We start from the raw sequence: 23,361 nt of genomic DNA on the forward strand, positions 1-23,361 counted from the left end.
CATCTCGAGCAATAAACACTTTCTGCTCAGAAGGACTATAAAAATAATACGCCTTTGTTTCATTAGGGTATCCTACAAAAATGCACTCTTCGGATTTAGGTCCAAGCTTGTCAGATTCTTGACGTTTCACAAAATGGAATTATGAATTATGAATATCCGTTTGACTCATCATCAATCATTCTATGTCCAACCAAGGTTTAACAATATGTACCACGACATAATAATTAACTTCCGGTAAGAACCCAAAAGCTAAACCTTTCCAATAACTCTCTCTTGAAGAAAGCTCATATGCAAGGCGAATCAGGAATATTTTTAAATTTTCCGATAAGAGGATTCCATAAATATATTTTTATCATAATGTCACGTACGATTAAATAAGGAAGACGCAGGCCCTAGACCGTGTGATAGTACATTCCGGAGCTGATTAAAATAATAACGACTATCACCATCAGCAAACATCAAAGACACACAAACTAAACCATTTGCTAATGCATACCAGGCATTATTAGGTAGTTCAAGTGGGTACTTAAGCATGCCATATCTTGACATTGTACATCATCGAAACGTACAGTTAATTACGGATCCGCAACGCAAGACATATTTTACGGGGAGTCTTTTGAAAATCTCAGCTGAGATTTGTTCTGGGAAGTTGTAGGAGGGCATGTTCTTGTGCTTTCAGCAGCTCATCTTTGAGATCTTTATGTGCTTTGAAGAACTTTTCTCTCAGATTCTGAGAAACTTACTTTTTATCAGAGTAGGTAAGAAATATGAATAGTAGCTTAATGTAGTAAATGTTAAATTCATGTTTATGAAGAAAAAAGAATAGTATCTAAATGTAGTAACTGTCAAATTCATGTTTATGCCCTTTACCTTTTCTTCAATAACCTCTTGTGCCCTCATCTTTATGATGATGAAATCACACAACTATACTCTTCATTTTGTAACATTAGAACCCCTTTCATATAGAAAAAAATAAATCAGAATCTCATTGAGGACTTGATGCTCCTAAGGCCCTCAGGTAAACTTTACGAGTTTAAAAGAGTTTAGGACAATTTATTTTCATGCCATTTAAAATAAAGTTTCTGGATCTGTTAAAGGACTTTGCGCTTCTGATACAACTACGCAGCTGGAGTTCGCTGTTAGTGAATATTGGAGTGAGAGTACTCAGCAGAGTGGCTTCCTATGGTGTTCAGAGGTCCAAGTGCAAGTACTATGGGGACTGTTTTAGTGGTCATGTACTCAAGCTGCAGTGAACTGCATAAAAAACTGGGAATCATTACAACTCTTATGCGTTATTTCAACTCTTTTCAGTGATAAGTCACTCGGGCTTAATAGAGAAAGGAAGTCGAAGCAGCAAGCCTTGTAGTTGTTTCTCTTATAAATTTAAACTCGGGAAAACAGAGAAAAGGTGATGCCCCTGAATGGTTTGTTTTAACTTCTGACGAGCTCAAGTATTTTGATGAATTTGATGAATAGCTTGACCTGCGAGAAAAAAGTACTTGCACTATCACGAACAATCATGCCCCATCCTATCTTGTCTGAGACACTAAAAAGAGCAGCACTATCACATCTGATGTGCTTCCATTGTGATCTTCTGAACTTGCTTTGTAACAACTCATACCTGTATACAAGAATTCAAGATCGAATCTTCAAATAAGTTTCACACTTTCTGAGCCGACTTTGCTCAAGTTGACTCACCGAATTTGAAGAATAAGATATCGATCTCTTAAATTAATGAATCCCAGATTAACATCCCACTAGATACAGAAAAAAAGAAGAAACAAAGATAAAGGAACTCTATAGGACCATAGTGAGCATCATCCAGCTATTTCGAACCCCCATATCGGTTCACACTTGTATCTTTCTCAATCACACAGATCTAAACATTCTGCACGAAGACAATCTAAACACACGTATACTGACCTTCATTGACTATACTACTCCCAACATAAATAACATGAAAAGGCAATGCTCAAACTTTTCAAGACATCAGCCCAAACATTTTCACTGACACTCATCTTTCTCTCCAAATAAAAATTATAACTAAGATGGCAACACTCATCTTTTTTCAAATGATGAGGGTCATCGTCTTCAACAAAGTATAATCAATGGATTGACCAAACTGACGGATAACAACTGACATTCCCGATTCATAATCAAGATAGGGCGCATTAATTTTTCCAGGTGTATTAGTCCTGTTATTGAAGTACATAACTAATTAATATGACCCCGCAAAATCATAGGCAACCCAAAATGCCGTACCAATAACAAAAACAGACTGATCACTACCGATACAACCAATTATGATACCGAATCCTTCAAAGAATTAAACTATTCATGATTATTAAAGTCAAGTACCGCCAAGGAGAGATATTCAAGTGTACAGTGTTCTTAAAATTGTACATCATCAGAACATACAGTTAATAAATGGGTATTAGTATTATGGAAAAGTAAATATTTAGGATTAATATGGGCTGTCATATTTTGATAATTGGAGTGCAGAATGATAAACATAGGAGTCTTTAGGAGATAATACCATCATTTCTTCAGGCAAGTCTTTTGAGTATTTCTGACCAGATTTCTTCAGGCAAGTGAATGGCATCTTGTTCTCTTTCGACAAGTTTATCTTCAGACACTCGATCAGAAGGCCATGAGGAGGCTGTTGCATTAAAGTTTAATAAAATTGCAGTTTTGAATAGTTGAGGCCAAAATTATAAACAAGGGTTTTGCAGGTTAGAATGATAAATTTTGTACCAATTCTCCAAAAATTTTATGTTTACTATAATATTTTTAGCTAAATTTTGTACTTATGAAATTTTATGTTTAGTATGAAATTTTTAGTTAAAGGTCTCTAATGATCAATAATACCGAACTTTTAGCTAAAATATCATGTTTTATATAATAGCTGAATTTTGACTCAATTATTTTTAACAATTATGTATCATTAGTATAGATTATTATATATAACAATGGAATTTGGAGCATGTGCTAATTTTCTTAGCTCAATTTTGAAATAATAAACAATTCATATATGCGTGGAATGACCCAAGTTTAATACAGTAAATAGAGTGATGATAGCTTGACAATTAAAAGGGAGTACTATATAAGAAAAATTTCTTGCTACACCTACCTAAAAGATATTTGGAGAACAAAATGAACTTTCCGTCAGGTTCATCAGGGAATTTCAGTCCGTCTACATTTCTCTTTCTTTGTGATTGTCTTGACAGAATTCGTTCCAGTTGTCACTAACGGCTAAACAGAACCTACAAACATGTCAAAATGATGACATGTGATGAACCTTATTAAGTAGAACCATAAGCAAAACCACAACATGACATTTCTATTAATCAGCACGTCCATGAAGAAGACAGTTAATCATGTGAATCAGAACCATAAAGAGGTCAATCAAACTGTTTATTGTCAAACTATGTAGACAACTGCATTGTACTTGCCTAATGAATTGCAGTCGACCTGTGAACAACACTGTCATTGTCGCATGACAAGGACCTTAAATTTTTAAAAGCAGCTTCTTAGGAGCTTTGCTAAATGCAAAGATGCAACTCTGATTACAATTGGACATTCAACAGATGAAAACAGAAAACTGATGAAGTTGAGGATACAAAATAGTTCTTATATACACGAGGAAGTGGATTGCAAATATAAACGAATTTTTAGAATCCCTAGCTAAAAGCTAATGTTATAGAAGAGAGAATTCCTTTGGATATATAAGCTAAAGTTACCAACAATTTTTGTAACTTGTCAAATCTTTATAGCAGAGAACATCATATCAAATAAAGCTTTCCACTATACAGCTTCAGAGCACTTGCAATTCCAAAGAACAGAGAGCAAATTGAATTTTTGTGCTAGCTCGACTCAATTTATGGCCAACTACATCTGGCCCAAATAAAGGGGCAAAACTCTTTGTAACAAGTGTGCTTATACTAACGAACTAGCATACCTGGACTTGTCCCAGAAACAAAAAGTTGGGTGATAAAACAAGTAACATTCAGTAAGTAATTGAGTAAGAGTTGAATCCTGCATTGTCAGCATTGCAGTCTCCTTAAACAATATGCTACTAAGGGCTCTGTTACGCGCCATAGGCCTACCTCGACGAGATGCCCAATTGTCAGTAGGAAACCATTATGCACTCTAGCACTTCATTGTAACCAACGCAATAGATTGTTGGTTTAGGAGTAAGCGTAGAACCTGTCTTGTAGTTGATAAGCAGAAGTTGAGAATTTAAGTCTGCAGCCATGATCTTCATTCATAACATTACACAGACGACAAGTTGACGAATGTCAATTACCAAACCGAGCAAGTCCATCCGCTGTTAAAAGTCTTCCGTTGATTCAACAATTGAAGTTTCACCAAAGAATAGAGCCTAACTTGATCTTAGTGTAGCTTGAGTTTCTTTGTTCCAATTGTCAATGACCGAATAACAAGAGAACATTAACGACAGAAAAGTTGAAAATTGTTTCGCATAAATCAGAAACACGAAATACATGGATGGAAAATGTAAGTAAAACCATAATATACAATTGAACAATAATGCATCGATGAATTGCTCCCCTAATCCAAAGAAATTCACATCCACTAACAAGGCTTCCGGCCTTATACTTTTGTTCAATTATCGGTTTAATTTGTTATATCTTACATGGTTGTCATGTCGGTCGACTAGTCGCGACTAGTCGCGACTAGTCGGCTAGTCGGCGACTAGTCGGCTAGTCGGCGACTAGTCGGCTAGTCGGCGACTAGTCAGCTAGTCGGCGACTAGTCGGCTAGTCGGTGACTAGTCGGCTAGTCGGTGACTAGTCGGCTAGTCGGCGACTAGTCGACTACGCCGACTAGCCTGCGACTAGTCGACTAAGCGGTGATTGGATGTCGACTCAACATGTCGACTAGTTGAATGTCGATATTTCGGTCGCCTGGTCGACTAATCGTTCAACTGGTCGACTAATCGGTCGACTAGTCGACTAAGCGGTCGACTAGTCGAGCTGCTCAGTGTAAAAAAAAATTCTGCATAATTTTTTTTCATATTTGACATGATTGCGAATACTTTTCTTTGTTCAGACAATTGGTATTGATTAATTGTTACATATTTCACATGATTGCAAATACTTTTCTTTGTTGTACTAAATTGTTAGATGATTGCAAGTACTTTTCTTTGTTGTCATTTCTTAACTCTTCTAGTTTTTTGATCATTCTCTCCAAGTGTTGGATTTTTAATTCCTTAGAATCTTAAATAAAACATTGTGGAAGGAGTTGGAACTTTGAACCTAGAACTTAGAAATCTAAAATACATAATATATATACATTTGTGTGTGTGGATATATATGTATATTATATTTTTTAATTTATAATAATATATTATTTTTTGTCGACTAGTCTACGACTAGTCCACGACTAGTCGACTAGCGGGAGGTCCGTCGACTCGCCTCGACTCATCGACGTGACAACCATGATATCTTACTGTCAATCTTATTATGCAATTAATTTAACTCATAAGTAAAAATGTAGTTTAAATAATTTGGTATTATTCACCGATTTAACATAAAATATATTTGTAAGATTTCCGGGCAGAGGAAAGAAAGTAATACAAAGGCATTGCATGACTTCTAGATGCAAAGGAAACTGAAAATAGAATAAAATTAAAATTGATATAAAATCACGACGATGAATCTGTCCGAATTGTCACTTACAACACAGAACTTCATCATGGGTTGTTATCATGTTGTGATAGTTTGTGTGGAGTGTGATGAAAATAGGAGTTTTTATGAGATCATACCATGATTTTTGAACAGGTCTGCAATGCAAGACATATTTACAGGGAGTCTTTTGAGAATCTCAGCTGAGATTTGTTCTGGGAAGTTGAAGGAGGGCATGTTCTTATGCTTTGAGCAACTCATCTTTGTGTTCTTTATGTGCTTTGAGGAGCTCATCTCTGAGATCTCTGAGAACCTTATGGTATTAGGTGTGCTTTTCTTTTTTAACGGAGTAGGTAAGAAATAAAAATAGTAGCTAAATGTAGTAAATGTCAAATTCATGTTGATGAAGAAATAAGAATAGGAGCCAAATGTAGTAAACGTCAAATTCATGTTTATGCCGTTCACCTTTTCTTCAATAGCCTCTTACGCCCTCATCTTTATGATGATGGAATCACACCCCTATACTTTACATTTTGTAACATTGAAACCCTTTTCAGATTAGAAAAAAATAATCAGAATCTCATTTAGGGCTTGATGCTCCTAAGATGCCCTCGGGTAACTATACTAGTTTAAAAGAGTTTCTGGGTCTGTTAAAGGACTTTGTGCTTCTCATACAACTATGCTGATGGAGTTTGCTATTAGTGAATACTGTAGTGAGCAACTGCATTTCTTAAAGAAATTGACGGTGACAACACAGCAGAGTGGCTCGCCATGGTGTCAAGCGAAGTACTATGGCCCTATGGGCTTTGTATTTTTTGACAAAATCTCTTCCACTCGACCCAATAAAAAACTTACCGTCCCAACTCATATGTGTAAAATGCGCCTTGAACTAATTTTAATAAACCCCATGTTTTAATTATTATTAAACAATAACATTATTGATTAAGAAAGATACCTATTAAGTATTAAGGAATAATATTAAATATAAAAATGTTAAAATGTGACTTGAAATATTTTTATAAATTTATCTAATTATCTTAAATGTGAGGCTGGAATTCGGAGTCAAATGATTACATGATCAAGGAAATCATAAGATTCATGTGTATCAAGATCATATGTTGTTTAGTTTGGCTAATATTAGTTCACTATTGTTCCTTATGCTCACGACATCAGCCCAAACATTTTCACATAAACTAACACTCATCTTTCTCTCCCAATAAAACTCTTCTATCACACCGCCTTTCAATACCCAAATGTCCAAATGGCGAGGGTCATCATCCTTAACAAAGTAAGCAATAGATTGACCAGATTGACGAAAACAGGATCATCAAACTGACATTTCTGATCCATCATCAATATATGCACATTAATTTATCCTGATCTATTTGCCCTGCTATCCAAGTACATAACTAATTAATACTACCCCGCAAAATCATAGGCAACTGAAAATGCCGTATGACCAACAAAAACAGATTGATCAATGTCAATACAACCAAGTATAATACCGTCTAGATGAAAATCCTACCAAAAATTAATATTAAACTATAAACAGTAATCATGACCTCCTGGACATGTTCGTAGGGGTCAGGTGGGTCAGGGTCAGAGAGATGAGGTAATTCCAGTCAAAGTCTGACAACATGTATCGCAACATAATCATTAACTTCCAGTAAATACTCAAAAGCTAAAGCCTTCCACTCAATCTCTTCAAAAGTAAATCTTAAAAGAGGTGAATCTGGAAGAGTTCTGCATTTCTGAACAAGCGGATTCCATAGATACTGATTATCAAAGTCAAGCAAATTAAACCATTGGATAATGCATACCATTCGTGATTATTAAAGTCAAGTACTGTCAAGTAGAGATATTCAAGTGTACATCATTAGAACATAGGGTTAATAAATGGGTATTAGTATTATGGGAAGTAAATATTTAGGACTAATATGGAAAAATCTTTGAGAGATAATACCATGATTTTAGACATACCTTAACAGAAAGTCTTTTGAAATTTTCAGACAAGATTCCTTCAGGGAAGTCGTAGGATGGCATCTTCCCCCGTTGATGCACAAATAATGACATCCGCATCTTCATAAAAAATTGAAGAACTCTACCAAATACCTATTGCGATACAAGGATCCCAACTTACTAACATTTTGTTTAATTATATTAAACAATATTAAACCAAAGTCTCCACAAAAAGCGTGATGATAGGAGGTGGTTTGGAGCCCTCCTCGTAATTTGAATATGGAGTCGAACGATCACATGAATCAATGAAATCATATAATCTTGATTCAAGATTATATGAATCAAACTGTTTGGTTTTTCTAATATGGGAACTATTATTCCTTGTGCCCAAGGCATCGACCCAAAAATTTTCATATAGACTGGCACTCATTTTTTCTCCCAACCAAACTCCATAGTTAAATGGTGGAATAGTATTCAGGTTTTCAATGTAACAACGAAGACACACAAATCAGACCACTCGATAATTCATACATGCATGATTATTGAAGTCAAGTGAATATAGTGTAAAGTATATTTGACATTGTTTATCATATTACCAAACATAGCAGTCTTTGAGAGAGATCACCATACTTAACACGAAGTCTTTTGAAGATAATACATATACTTGAACATTTAATCAATTAAATGCGTCAATTGGATTATCGAGTAATAATAATATATATATTTAATGATAATGTACTCATAATGAACTTATGTAGTTCATTATTTAGTTTAATTTGACTGAAACTCCTGAAAAATATATTTTTTATGTATTAATGTTTGGCGAATCCCCTACCTGATGGAATCCCCATATTTTTTGATTTTCCGAATTCCCGTATCCCCGTATTACGCACCCGCACTCATGCTTCCTAGCTCCCCACCAAACTCCAGAGGTAAATGGCGGAATAGTATTCAGGTTTTCAATATAACACCGAAGACACACAAACCAGACCACTCGATAATTCATACATGCATGATTATTGAAGTCAAGTGAATATAGTGTACAGTATTCTGGAAATTGTTTATCATCAAAACATAGAGCTAATAAATGGGTACCATATTAGCAAACATAGCAGTCTTTGAGAGATATTACCATGATTTTAGACATACTCAACACGAAGTCTTTTTGAAGATGGCATCTTGTTCTGCTTCAACAGTCTCATCTTCAGAGAAGACCTGAAGGAAGCTGCTGCAATTAGGGTTTAATTGTTTCTGAGTTTCCCTTTGGAGTCATAAAATTGGAATTTTTTTTAGTGTTTGAGTTATATTGTTCTAAAGCATCGTAAATGTAATTTTTTTTGTAATTATTGTAACTTTCAAATGACATATTTTTCTTGAAATTCGTGATTTTTTTATGAAAGAAATTTGAATCCACAATTCAATAAATTTTTAATTTTTATTGCAGTTATTAAATCAGTTTCAAATTATGACTCATCTAAGATTCATTTACGAAAGGATATTATGTAAAAGTTTTGAATTTTCGCATCGAAAATATCTGAGAAAGAATATTAATAGGGGCTTCTAAGTTATATAAAAAATGTTCATTTAATATAAATTTAATTTTTAGACGACAGGAGAAAATATAAAAAAAATGGTTAGAATATTAGCCAACGGTATTCACGAACTCCAAAAAAAAAGGCTTTCGATCTATTGTAAAATAAGAAAAGATAAAAATAAGAATTTTATTTTAAATGATTTATCTTTATAATTGGAAAGAGAGAGTTTTAATCAATCATCTTTGTTTAAATTAAAGTTTTCCCCACAAAAAAAAACTTCATTAACCACCATGGGTGTATGGCAGCAGAACTATCTCTTTCTATATCCATTTAACTTTGGCAATGATATAAGGTTTAGCAATAAGACCTTGTAATCTGATAGACACAGCAGCTGAAAAATCACCATTGAGGGAAGATAAATTCCCCGCTTGGGATGCCTTGTAAGTTAAAAAATTTTATATGTATTTTTTAACTTTTAAGTAACTTAAAGAGATGATAAACCGGGCTAAATCAGAATTGCTTTTAGAATTGCCCGATTTTGCACCAAGAATATTAATGAAAGTGAAAATGCAATAACAAATGCTAGCTACCCTATTAAAAGGGCATGAGAATTTTTGGGCAGGTTCAACAGGAAATTAAGGAAATTTCAGTCTGTCTACTTTAATCTTTCTTTGCCATTGTCCTAGATGAATTATCAGATAATATTGTGCAAACAACTTTGTCCCAATTGTCAATAGCGGCAAAAAACAACATAATCTTAGAAAATTTAGCAAAACAAAAATCTTAGAAACATAACACACTATAAAGCAAAATCAAATACAATCATAGACTTGATGAACCAAAATCAGAATCTGCAAAATTCAAAGAATTGTTTGCTTGATCTCATTTTTTGTCAGCATATCCACAAAAAGGAATCCCCGATTTCGTAGGTAATTAGATGTTGAATCTTCCCCTGTTCATAATCTACTTTTGAAGCACATATCAGATGACATCATCATCAAATGGAGAGCTAGCTGAAGAACTCTACCAAGTTCTCATTGCAATTACAAGGCTTCAAAATTAACATTTTGTTCAATTATGTCGATCAGTATCAAGCAAACGCAGAGTCTCCACAAAAGGACTGATGAAAAAGAATGGTGTATCCTCATCATAGGAATAGGGAGTCAAACGATCAACAAAATCATTTGGTTCATGGGTGTCAAGATCATATGTAATCAAACTGTTTAATTTTCCGAGTATTGGATCACCGTTGTTCCTCACACCCAAGACTTGAGCCCAAACATCTTCACTTATACTCACACTCATCTTTTTCTCCCAAGAAAACTCATCTATCATATCATCTTTCAATACCCAAATATCCAGATGAGGAGATTTATAATCCTCATCATCCTCTTCTGCATCGAAATCCTCGACCTCAACAAAGTAAGCAATCGATTGACCAAATGGAAGAATAAGAGGATTACAAAGCTGACGTTCGTGAAGTGCAATCCAGTTAGGCACCTTGATTTTTCCCAGTATATTTGTTTTGGTATCAAAGTACATAACTAATTGATATGAAACATCGGTGTTAAACCCTACCCAAAATGCAGTTCCATTAACAAATACAGATCTATTAGTACTCATAAAATCAACAAAAACTTTATCTTGGCATATTTTCTTCCAAGAATTAGAGTTAAGACTATAAACCCCAATCTCTACTGTGTGCAGGGCCTGTTCCTAAGAGTCATCAGGTGAGTATGAATCAAAGTAAGGTGCAGCAGTCGATTTAGGTTTGACAATATGTACCACAACATAATCGTTAACTTCCGGTAAAAACCCAAAAGCTAAAGCCTTCCACTCAGTCTCGAGAAATGTAAATATCGAAAGGGGCGAGTGAGGGAGCATCTTAAATTTATGAGCTAGAGGATTCAAGAGAGCAATGTTGGGATTATTATGATGTTCCGAATCAAACATTAAAGACAAACAAATTAAACCATTTGATTGTGCATACCAGGCACTAGCTGATCCTAAGTCAAATGCATGATTGCAATATTCTTCACATTGTGGATCATCGAAACGTACTGTTAATTCATGGGTATCAAAATTATGGAAAAGTATATATTTAGGGTTTACATGGGATGTGAGTTTTTGATAATTAGATTGGAGAGAGATAAACATAGGAGTTCTTATAAGAGAATACCATAATTTTTGGACAGCTCCACAATGTAAAACATCCTTAACCGGAAGTCTTTTGAGTATCTCCGATATAAGCTGTTCGGGAAAGTACTTGTGTTTTGACAAGCTCATTTCAACTCAATTTGACCGTAAGAAGCCTGATAATAGGATTTAGGGGTGTTGGTTTTCAAGTTATAACGATTTAGGGGTGTTGGTAATTTACATACTAAGTTAATAACATATTATTTAGTGTTATATTTAGTAATTTTGAGTATGTAAATAAGTGATTTACATACGTATTCAATGTGTATTTTAATTTAGTTTGTATACACACATAGACTCTAACTCCAATACAACTAAATTAAAATACAAACTGCAAATTACACCACACCCAATTTAAATATATCCTTTCACACACAAATCCACCTAATTTCCTCCATTTTGAATTGAATTTTTTCCGTCAATTGGTAAAATCTTTTTAAAATCTAACTTCACTATATTTTTCTACATCATCCAAAAATCAGCATGAATACCATATTTGATATATTTCGGCGATAAATAACTAACTATGCTTACAAGAATCACTCAAATCTACTAGTTTCTAGAATAGTACTGATTTTAACTTAGTGATTCAAGGTAAGCTTAAATATTAATTTGTTGTCAAAATATAGCAAATATGCTATGCAAATTGATGAGTGAGAGATGGAGAAAAATATGGTGAAATTATTTATTTTAAAAAGTTAACCGACTAACGGGAAAAGTCTTAAGAATGAACAAAAATGAATATAAAGAATTTGCAGTGAATTTTATTACGGGAGAAAGGTACATTATATACACACACCATATAAATCAATCTATCCACTATCTAAGGCATGAAAGCAGTGATCCACTTTTAGTGAGATTTTATTATCCTAACCAAGAAAAGTAAATATGCAGATGATACTAACAGATATCTATACATGCAATCTTAATACTCCCCCTCAAGTTGGAGAGTGAATATCATGAACACCCAACTTGCTACGTAGCATCATAAACTGATCTCTTCCCATCGGTTTTGTAAACACATCTGCTAACTGAAAATATGTTGGTACATATGAAGGACCGATCATTCCAGCTAGTAGTTTCTCTCTGACTATATGACAGTCTATTTTGATGTGTTTTGTACGCTCATGAAAAACCGGATTTGATGCGATATGTAAAACAACTTGGTTATCACAAAATAACGGTATCAGTTTCATTTGTGGAACCCTTAAATCATGTAATATATAGCGTAACCAAGTGAGCTCCAAACAAGCATTAGCCATTGTGAACAAAAATGAATATAAAGAATTTGCAGTGAATTTTATTACGGGAGAAAGGTACATTATATACACACACCATATAAATCAATCTAACCACTATCTAAGGCATGAAAGCAGTGATCCACTTTTAGTGAGATTTTATTATCCTAACCAAGAAAAGTAAATATGCAGATGATACTAACAGATATCTACACATGCAATCTTAATACTCCCCCTCAATTTGGAGAGTGAATATCATGAACACCCAACTTGCTACGTAGCATCATAAACTGATCTCTTCCCATCGCTTTTGTAAACACATCTGCTAACTGAAAATATGTTGGTACATATGAAGGACCGATCATTCCAGCTAGTAGTTTCTCTCTGACTATATGATATTCTATTTCGATGTGTTTTGTACGCTCATGAAAAACCGGATTTGATGCGATATGTAAAACAACTTGGTTATCACAAAATAACGGTATCGGTTTCATTTGTGGAACCCTTAAATCATGTAATATATAGCGTAACCACGTGAGCTCCAAACAAGCATTAGCCATTGCTCGATATTCGGCTTCTGCTGAGGATCTAGAAACATTTGTTTGTTTCTTAGATTTCCATGAGATGAGCGAGTTTTCAAGAAATACACAATATCCTGTAATCGATCTTCTTGTGGCACGATAACCTCCCCAGTCTGAGTCACAAAAGGCTTTTAACGAGAGATCATTTTTTTTAAAAAAATAACAGCCCTTGACCTGGAGTGCCTTTCACATATTTAAGAATCCTTATAGCAGCATCCCAATGAGGTTTTCGAGGCTCATGCATGAACTGACTTAATATTCGAACTGAAAATACTATGTCAGGCCTTGTAACCGTAAGATAAATGAGCCTTCCAATTAGTCACCTATATTTAGTTGGATCATTTAACAATGTTCCACCCGTGGGAGTGAGTTTCAGGTGTTGTTCCATTGGAAACGTATCTGGACGCGCACCTAAAAGTCCAACATCTTGTAATATATCCAATGCGTATTTTCTTTGTGACATGAAAATACCTTCCTTGGAACGAGAGAATTCAATGCCCAAAAAATATTTAAGGTCTCCAAGATCTTTAATGCGGAAGCATTTCACCATAATTTTTTTTAGTTGTTCTATTGCTTGATGATCATTTCCCGTAAGGAGTATATCATCAACATAAATAAGGATCGCTGTAAATGAGGTATCTTGGACCTTGGTAAAAAGAGAATAATCAGCCTTAGATTGTTGATAACCTGCCTTTTAAATGGCTATTGAAAAAGTAAAAAACCAAGTTCTTGATGATTGTTTAAGTCCATATATCGATTTGTTGAGACGACATACAATATTCTCCCCCTGTCGTCGAAGGCCCGGTGGAAGTTCCATATAAACAGTTTCTTGTAAGTTACCGTGGAGAAATGTATTTTGGACATCTAATTGATGAATAAACCAATTTCGAGCAGCAGCAACAGTGAGAAGACAACGGAGGGTAGTAAGTTTTTCTGTTGGAAAAAATGTTTCTTGGTAATCCACTCCTTCAATTTGATTGTATCCTTTAGCAACAAGGCGTGCCTTGTAGCGCTCAATCGTGTCGTCTGATTTATATTTTATTTTATAAACCCACCTACAACCAATAGGTTTATACCCAGCAGGGAGTTGAACTAAAGTCCATGTGTTATTTTTTTGCAAAGCCTCTAATTCTATATTCATGGCCTGTCTTCAGTGCGGATCAAGAATAGCGTGGGAAAATAATTTTGGTTATATATGACCTGTAATGTTAGATAGAAAGGAACGATATACAGGTGATATACGAGAGTATGAGAGAAATTTAGAAAGAGGATATCGAGTACCTGATGTTGAACTTGGTGGTGATGGCAGATAATATGTATTCTTTGTGCCATGCTGGTGGATTTTTATGTCATGTGGATTATCGTGTTGGAAGAACCTGAGGTGTGGAGGAACTAGATATAGGTGAAATTTGGTCATTTTGATATAAAGAGGTAGGTTGTTCTTTGTTAGGTGACTCAATTTGTTTAGAGCTTTGACTTGGAGATGTATGCTCAATAACATCTACTCTTTCGGTTATATCATCTTCATGAGGTGACATTATAGGTTATGTTGTGATTGATGGTAGATTTAAATGCCAACTGTCTGTGATGTTATATGAAGGGTTGGGCAAAATAGAATCTGGCTGAGATAGTTTAGAAATCATAGGAAAAGTGGTTTCATGAAATTTAACATCCCGACTCACAAAAAAATTATGTGTTTCCAAATCATAAAGTTTATATCCCTTTTGATCGAAAGGATACCCAACAAAAATACAACTCTTAGCATGTGGGTCAAACTTTTGAGTAGGATGAACAACAGTTGCATAACATAAACAACCGAATACCCACAAGTGATACAACTTTGGTGGTTTATCTTTCAATAACTCGTATGGTGTTTTTTTTGATAATAATGTCGATGGCAATCTATTAATAAGGTATACAGCTGTCAATACACATTCATCCTAAAATATTCATGGAAATTTGGATTGAAAAAGTAATGCTTGTGCAACAATGAGAATATGTCGATGTTTGCATTCTACCACCCCATTTTGTTGTGGGGTGTAGACACATGTACGCTGTACGAAACTGAGTATGAGCAAATATGATAAAAGATTGTAATATATTTTGGGTGTCAGATTTGTTTTTCATGAGATACACCTATGTGCACCTTGTAAAATTATCGACAATTGTGAGAAAAAAATGAGCACCTGAATGTGTAGAAACTTTGTGCGGCCCCCAAATATCACAATGTAATAAATTAAATGGGTATTGAGTTGATATAGAAATTAAAGAAAATTGCAGTCTAGTTTGTTTAGCAAGTGGGCAAATAGTGTAATTATTTTCAAGATAAATGTTATTACAAGGCAATATAAAGAAGTTGCAAGATGGTGATGGGTGTCCCAGACGCATATGCCACAGGTTTGATGGTTGAGAAACTTGATGAACCATGGGAGTTTTTATAGGTGACATGTAATAAATCCCGCCATATTGTTTACCCGAGCCAATCATCTTCTTTGTAGCCAAGTCCTGTAAAATACAAAAAGTTGGAAAAAAAGTTGCACAACAGTTTAGAGTGGTTGTCAATTTGCTTACTGATAATAAATTCAAGAGAAAAGATGGTACATATAAGACATCTTTCAAATTAATATCTGAACTGGAGGGTATATTTCCAATTGAAGTAATAGAGGCTGATGACCCTGTCAGTAAATTAACAACATGTTTTGATGATGATTTTGTTTGAGTAAAATGTGTAGAATCAAAAGTGATATGATCGGTAGCTCCGCTATCTAAAATCCAAGGCATGGTAAATACATAATTAATTGATGGATTCATAAAAAGAGACGAACCTGCTACATTTGTATAAGCATTGTTATTACCAGATTTGTCATTTGAAGCCATCATTGATAGAGTGTTGGTCAATTGTTGGCCAATTGTTCGATAATTTTCAATAGTATGGCCTTCCCTGTTGTAGTGCTCACATTGTTTGTTCTTGAATTTGTTTGAAAAATTGCTTGGACGACTTTGAATTGCAGCAGCAATGGAAAAATTTTCGATTGACTCCGAAGTTATTTGTCGCTGTGTTTCATCTTGAAAGACAAGGGAATAGGCTTGATGTATATTAGGCAATGGTGACATCATGAGAATGTTGGAGCGTACAACATTGTAGGTGTTGCTGAGACCCATAATAAATTGCATCATTCTATCTTCTTCTTTCTGCTCATTATGAACTTTCATTTGGTTGCATGTTGGTGGAGTTCGAAAAGTATCCAGTTCATGCCAAAGGCCTTTGAGTTTTGTGAAGTAAGCTGATACATTCATGGTTCCTTGTGAAAGAGAGGCCAGTGATTTCTGAATTTGATAAATTGCTGGTGCATTTTTCTTTGAAAATTGATGCTTGAAATCTTCCCACACTTGATAAGCAGATTTGGGGTGAATAACTTCTTTGGCCAGATGAGGTTCTACTGAATGAGGGAGCCATTTCTGTTTTTTTCATTTCTGGAATGTTCATGGAAATGTGCATAAGTTCAAAGTTAGAGGAGATGTACATCGTTTATGATTTTTTTCTTTCAGGCTCATAATTAACATAGTTCAATACAAAAAGTTTCAACTCAGTTCAATCAGCTCTGACATTCATGATTATGCATGATTCTTAAAAAAATGCATTGGATTTTCTTGCATCTTTTACTATCACTACTTGGGATATCTGAAAAGTTAGAAATGCTTGTATATTTGGTGATAGTCCCTTAAATACAACCCACAGTCACAACTTAAATTAAACTTATTCTTGTGAGTGTGCATCTCTCTTCAGTCCTTCATATACTAACTTTCCTAAACTTATTATTTACTATCATCAGTGATCTTCCCCACTTGCAAGTCTTGTGAAGCATAATTATGACCGGAGGTATACTCGAAGGTCATGATTGCTTGGTTAAAGCTTCTTCTCCTCTTCATGCTGAAATTTTGGTAATTTGGAAGGTTAAGAAACCTCGTATTTCAGTCACTATTAAGCGAAACCAGACTCTCCATGAATGGAGAAGTTATATACAAACTATTAAGAAACCTCGTATTTCAGTCACTATTAAGCGAAACCAGACTCTCCATGAATCGAGAATTCATACAGAGTCACAGACTTGTTTTTAAACGACAAGATAACAAGTCTCAAACAATAAGCAATACCTGGAAGCAGCTGCCAAGTTTTAAAAGTGATCAGCAGAAACCTTCAAAAGTGATATGAAGCATCTAATTTTAAAAATTACACAATTGTTTGTTCATAACATTCCTGCAAAGAGGACAGCAACCAGAAGTTTACATCTTCCCCCATCTTTTTTTCCTAGTTAAACACACCCACCACACACCCTTGTCTTTGACGATATGTTCGAACCCTGGACATTCCATAAAGCGAGCGAGGGAGGTGGTACCGCTACACCAAGAGGTGTTGGGTACATCTTCGGATCTTCCCCAGCGTCTCCACAAAAGGAGTAATCACAAAAGGTGGTTTACTGCCTTCGTCATAATAGGAAAAAGGAGTCCGATGATCGCATGAATCAGCAAAATCATATTCTTTAAGCTTATCAAGATTAAAGATTATATGATATCAAATAAGATAACTTTGAGAGTATTGGCTCACCATTGTTTCTTACACCCAAGTCTTTTCCCCGAACATTTTCACTTAAAATTTTCACCTGATATCTCGCAAAATATCAGTCTTGGTGTCGAAGCACATAGCTACTGGCTCATACTGCTCAAACTTTTTTATCACCCAAAATGCAGAGCCTGAGAGCCATTAACAAAAACAGCGTCATTACGATTGATACTATCAATTAAAACATTATCGTGACATATTTTCTTCCAGGAATTAGTGTTCAAACTATGAACACCAATCATGACAGAATGGCGGTCAGCCATAGATATACAGGTCAACCAAGGTTTAACAATTACCACAACTTAATCATTAACTTCCGATAAAAACCCAAAAGCTAAACCTTTCCAAAAAGTCTCTCTTGATAATTTTTAATTTTTCCGATAGGAGTATTTTAAATTTTTCCGATAGGAGGATTCCACAAGTATATATTATGATCATAATGTCGCGTACGATTAAACAAGGAAGACACAGGCACTGGACCGCGTGATAGTACATTCCGGAGCTGATTAAAATAATGACGACTATCACCATCAGCAAACATCGAAGACACACAAACTAAACCATTTGCTAATGCATACCAGGCATGATTAGGCAGTTCAAGTGGGTACTTAAGCATGCCATATTTCGTGTGGAGTGTGATGAAAATAGGAGTTTTTATGAGATCATACCATGATTTTTGGACGGATCTACAACGCAAGACATATCTTACAGGGAGTCTTTTGAGAATATCAGCTGAGATTTGTTCTGGGAAGTTGTAGGAGGTCATGTTCTCGTGCTTTCAGCAGCTCATCTTTGAGGTCTTTATGTGCTTGGAGGTGTTTTTCTCTGAGATCTCTGAGAACCTTACTTCTTATCAGAGTAGGTAAGAAATATGAATAGTAGCTTAATGCAGTAACTGTCAAATTCATGTTTAGGCCCTTTACCTTTTCTTCAATAACCTTTTTTGCCCTCATCTTTATGATGATGAAATCACACCCCTATACTCTTCATTTTGTAACATTAGAACCCCTTTCATATAGAAAAAAACAAATCAGAATCTCAGTTAGGACTTGATGCTCCTAAGGCCCTCAGGTAAACTTTACGAGTTTAAAAGAGTTTAGGACTTTTTTTTCAAGCCCTTTAAAATAAAGTTTCTGGATCTGTTAAAGGACTTTGTGCTTCTGATACAACTACGCAGCTGGAGTTCGCTGTTAGTGAATATTGGAGTGAGACAACTGCATTTCTTAAGGAAATTGAAGGTGAGAGTACTCAGCAGAGTGGCTTCCTATGGTGTTAAGAGGTCCAAGTCCAGGTACTATGGGGACTGTTTTAGTGGTCATGTACTCAAGATGCAATAAATTGCATAGAAAAACTGGGAATCATTACAACTCATCTGCGTTATTTCAACTCTTTTCTGTGATAAGTCACCCGGGCTTAATAGAGAAAGGAAGTCGAAGCAGCAAGCCTTGTAGTTGTTTCTCTTATAAATTTTGAACTCGGGAAAACAGAGGAAAGGTGATGCCCCTGAATGTTTTCTTTTAACTTCTGACGAGCTTAAGTGTTTTGATGAATTTGTCCTAGTTTCTTCCACATCTGCCTCAAAATTTCTATTAAAAGAATAGCTTCACCTGTGAGAAAAAAGTGTTAAAATAATATAAGCTAAACTTATTTTATAATATTAATTATCTAGAATGTTCTTGAAATATCTACTTTAGTCTTTTGAGTTCAAGTCCTTTGAGCTCTTGTCTTTTGAGTTCATGTCTCTTTGCTTTTCATGTTCCTAGAGAGTTACTAAATTTATTAAGGTGCATGTACTAGAAACTTTCTAGGAGGTTCCATGTAGTCCTATAAATAGGACAATCTTCCAAGCTTTGTGATCATCAAAAAAGTTTATCAAATCATTTGAGTGAAATACTTTTGTGAGTTTATTATATTTCTTTTGTGTGAGTAAGTTGTGTGGATTATTGAGAACAAGTTTCTTCTCTTTAATCTCCAACATTGTTATACACTTAAATTTCTACAAAGTGGTATCAAGAGCAAGGTTAAGAGATGGCTTCCAACAACAACATGTTGCAACCTCAACTTCCTCGTTTGACGGGAAAGAATTACAACCAATGGAGCATCCAAATGAAGGTTTTATATGGCTCTCAAGATCTTTGGGAAATTGTGGAGAATGGATATGAAGAACCGGAGAATCAAACAAATCTCTCAACACAACAATTAAACACTTTGAAGGAGAATCGAAAGAAAGACAAAAAGGCTCTCTACTTTATTTATCAAGCGGTGGATGAAGTAATTTTTGAGAGGATTTCAACGGCGTCAACATCAAAGGAGGCATGGGACATCCTCAACAAGGCATACAAGGGTGAAGAAAAAGTCAAAATGGTAAGGCTTCAAGCTCTAAGAGGTGAATTTGATTCACTAAAAATGAAGGAAAGTGAAACGGTGGAGGAATATTATAATCGAACAATTTCGATTGTTAATCAACTTCGTGTAAATGGTGAAGATATTACGGATAGAAGAGTCTTGGAAAAAATTCTTCGTAGCATGACTCGAAAATTTGAGCATGTTGTTGTGGCTATTGAAGAATCAAAGGATATGAATACTTTCTCTCTTGAAGAATTGTTGGGCTCACTACAATCTCACGAACTCCGCATCAAACAATTTGACTCATCTCCTTCCGAGCAAGCTTTTCAAGTTCAAGACACTAATCGTGGTGGTTTTAGAGGAAGAGGTGGAAGAGGATCATTTCGTGGTCGAGGACAAGGAAGAGGAAAGGTGCCAAGTGAAACTTCTAGCACATATCAAAGAGGAAGAGGAAGAGCTCGTGGAAGTTACAATGGAAGAGGAAGAGGTAATTCTTTTAATTTTCAATGCCATTATTGTCATAAAAATGGGCATATGAAAAAAGATTGTTATAAAAGGATTAATGATGAAAAAGATGAATCAAATTTTCTACATGAAAATGTTGAGGAGAAAGATGAAAGTATGCTTCTTGTTAGTAATGTTCAAGAAGAATCTCTTGAAGATGTTTGGTATATCGATAGTGGTTGTAGTAACCACATGACCGGAAATAAAAATTGCTTTGTGAATTTTGATGAAAGTGTCCAACGAGAAGTCAAGACGGGTGACAACAAAAGGCTCATTGTCAAAGGTTGTGGGGATATTCCAATCCGAACAAAGCAAGGTACAAACTACATCTCTAATGTTTACTATGTACCCGATCTTAAACATAATCTTTTAAGTGTTGGGCAACTTACAAGAAAGGGACATCATGTGAATTTTAAAGATGATTTTTGTGTGATCAAAGATAAAAATGGTGTTCTTGTTGCAAGAGTCAAGATGACATCAACTAAAATGTTTCCATTGAAAATTCAAAGTGAGTCTCTTCCATGTTTTGCTAATATTGTGAATGACAAGTCTTGGCTTTGGCATCTTCGATATAATCACTTGAGTTTTAGCACTCTATCAAAGATATGTAAAGGTCATATGGTGAGAGGCATTCCAAATATTCAAAGGCAAGATCAAGTATGTGAAGATTGTATTTTTGGCAAGCATCATCGAGATCCATTTCCAAAAGAGAAGGCATGGCGAGCTAAAAAACCATTGGAATTGGTACATTCGGATTTATGTGGACCTATGCGCATAAACTCTATTGGAGGTAGCCGCTATTTTCTCACTTTTATTGATGATTATAGTCGCAAGATGTGGATTTATTTTCTCAAAGAAAAATCTCAAGTATTTGAAACATTTAAAGTTTTTAAAGCATATGTGGAGAAAGAAAGTGGTTATTCTTTAAAGACACTACGATCCGATCGTGGTGGTGAATATATGTCCCAAGAATTTGGAAGTTTTTTGAAGAAGCATGGCATTCGTCATCAACTAACGGTTCGCTCAACCCCTCAACAAAATGGGGTGGCCGAGAGAAAGAACCGAATAATCATGGAGCTTGTTCGAAGTATGTTGAAAACAAAAGGATTGCCTAAGATGTTTTGGGCCGAAGCGGTGGCATGTGCATGCTATGTTCTCAATCGTGCACCTACTAAAAGTGTACAAGAGAAGACTCCACAAGAAGCTTGGAGTCGTAAGAAGCCATGTGTCTCTCACTTTAGAATTTTTGGAAGCATTTGTTACTCTCATGTGCCCGATGAAAAGAGAGGCAAACTTGATGATAAATCCGAAAAATGCATCTTTGTTGGTTATAGTGAAGCTTCCAAGGCATACAAATTATATAATCCAATTACAAAGAAGGTCATAATTAGCCGTGATGTGATTTTCAATGAGGAGGCTTCATGGGAATGGAAGAATGAGAAAGAAAGTTCAAGAATCTTTCTTGATGATGATGCATTTGAACCAATTGAAGAAGAAGGCTCCACTCCACCTACTCCACCATCCAATTCTCCTCCAAGCTCGTCATCATCTTCAAGTTACGAATCACCACCTAGAAAGACAAGATCAATGGCGGACCTTTATGGAACAACCAGAAGAATTTTGGAAGATGAATTTGTTGATTTTGCCTTATATGCAAATGCGGATCCGGTTGCTTTTGATGATGCCGCTAAGGAAAATAAATGGAGGCAAGCTATGGATCAAGAAATTGAAGCAATTGAAAGAAATCAAACATGGGAGTTAGTTGAAGCTCCTAAGGAAAAGAAGCCCATTGGAGTCAAGTGGGTTTATAAGACAAAATTAAATGCACAAGGTGAAGTTGAAAAGCACAAGGCACGATTGGTTGTAAAAGGCTACAAGCAAAAATATGGGGTTGATTATAAAGAAGTATTTGCTCCCGTAGCACGCCTTGAAACCATCCGTTTGATCCTTTCTTTGGCCGCTCAAAATAAGTGGAAAGTTCACCAAATGGACGTCAAATCCGCTTTTTTAAATGGAGAATTACAAGAAGAGGTGTATATTGATCAACCACCGGGCTACGTAAAGAAGAATGAAGAAAATAAAGTCTATCGGTTGAAGAAGGCTTTGTATGGCCTAAAGCAAGCCCCTCGTGCATGGTATAGTCGCATAGATGAATATTTTGTGAAGATGGGATTCAAGAGGTGTCCATTTGAGCATACACTTTACATCAAGGAGAACAAAGGTAAAATTCTCATCATTGGCTTGTACGTGGATGATTTGATTTTTACGGGAAATAATGATGATGATATTGAAGAATTCAAGAATAATATGATGCAAGAATTTGAGATGACTGATTTGGGACTACTTCATTACTTTCTTGGTATTGAAGTAAAGCAAGATGAGAATGGCATTTTTATCTCTCAAGAAAAGTATGCAAGAGATTTGATGAAGAAGTTTAGAATGGAAGATGCAAAACCAAGTAGTACTCCCGTTGAAGTTGGCTTGAAATTGAGCATGAATGATGATTCTAAGTTTGTTGATCCTACATTATATAGAAGTCTTGTTGGAAGTTTGATGTACTTGACCGCCACTCGACCGGATATAACATATGGTGTTAGTTTGATTAGTAGATTCATGGAGCAACCAAAGAAGACACATTGGGAGGCCGGAAAAAGAATCTTGAGGTATGTTCGTGGAACACTTGGAGATGGAATTTATTATCAAAAGGGAAATGATACCAAGGTGATTGGATATTGC

The 23,361-nt window shown here is 35.3% G+C and overlaps 1 protein-coding gene across 1 annotated transcript; it reads right to left on the bottom strand.

The window, feature by feature from the left end:
* Window positions 1-10,210: 10,210 nt before the first annotated feature.
* LOC141674989 (putative F-box protein At3g16210) lies at window positions 10,211-11,425 on the bottom strand. The gene is made up of 2 exons (XM_074481694.1): window positions 10,925-11,425; window positions 10,211-10,855 (listed from the first exon to the last, which is right to left on the bottom strand). Exons 1-2 carry the CDS (start codon window positions 11,423-11,425, stop codon window positions 10,211-10,213), a joined length of 1,146 nt encoding a protein of 381 aa, XP_074337795.1.
* Between the last annotated feature and the right edge of the window lie 11,936 nt (window positions 11,426-23,361).

The sequence above is a fragment of the Apium graveolens genome, chromosome 7 (assembly GCF_009905375.1).
Source record: "Apium graveolens cultivar Ventura chromosome 7, ASM990537v1, whole genome shotgun sequence".
NCBI lineage: Eukaryota > Viridiplantae > Streptophyta > Magnoliopsida > Apiales > Apiaceae > Apium > Apium graveolens.

Bases quoted from the DNA above. Each gene is read 5' to 3' on its own strand.
- LOC141674989 (XM_074481694.1), bottom strand. From the start codon at position 11,425: ATGAGCTTGTCAAAACACAAGTACTTTCCCGAACAGCTTATATCGGAG. The intron at 10,856-10,924 runs GTACATATTGTC...GATGACTCTTAG, and splicing joins AAGTTAACGATTATGTTGTG to GAACAGGCCCTGCACACAGT.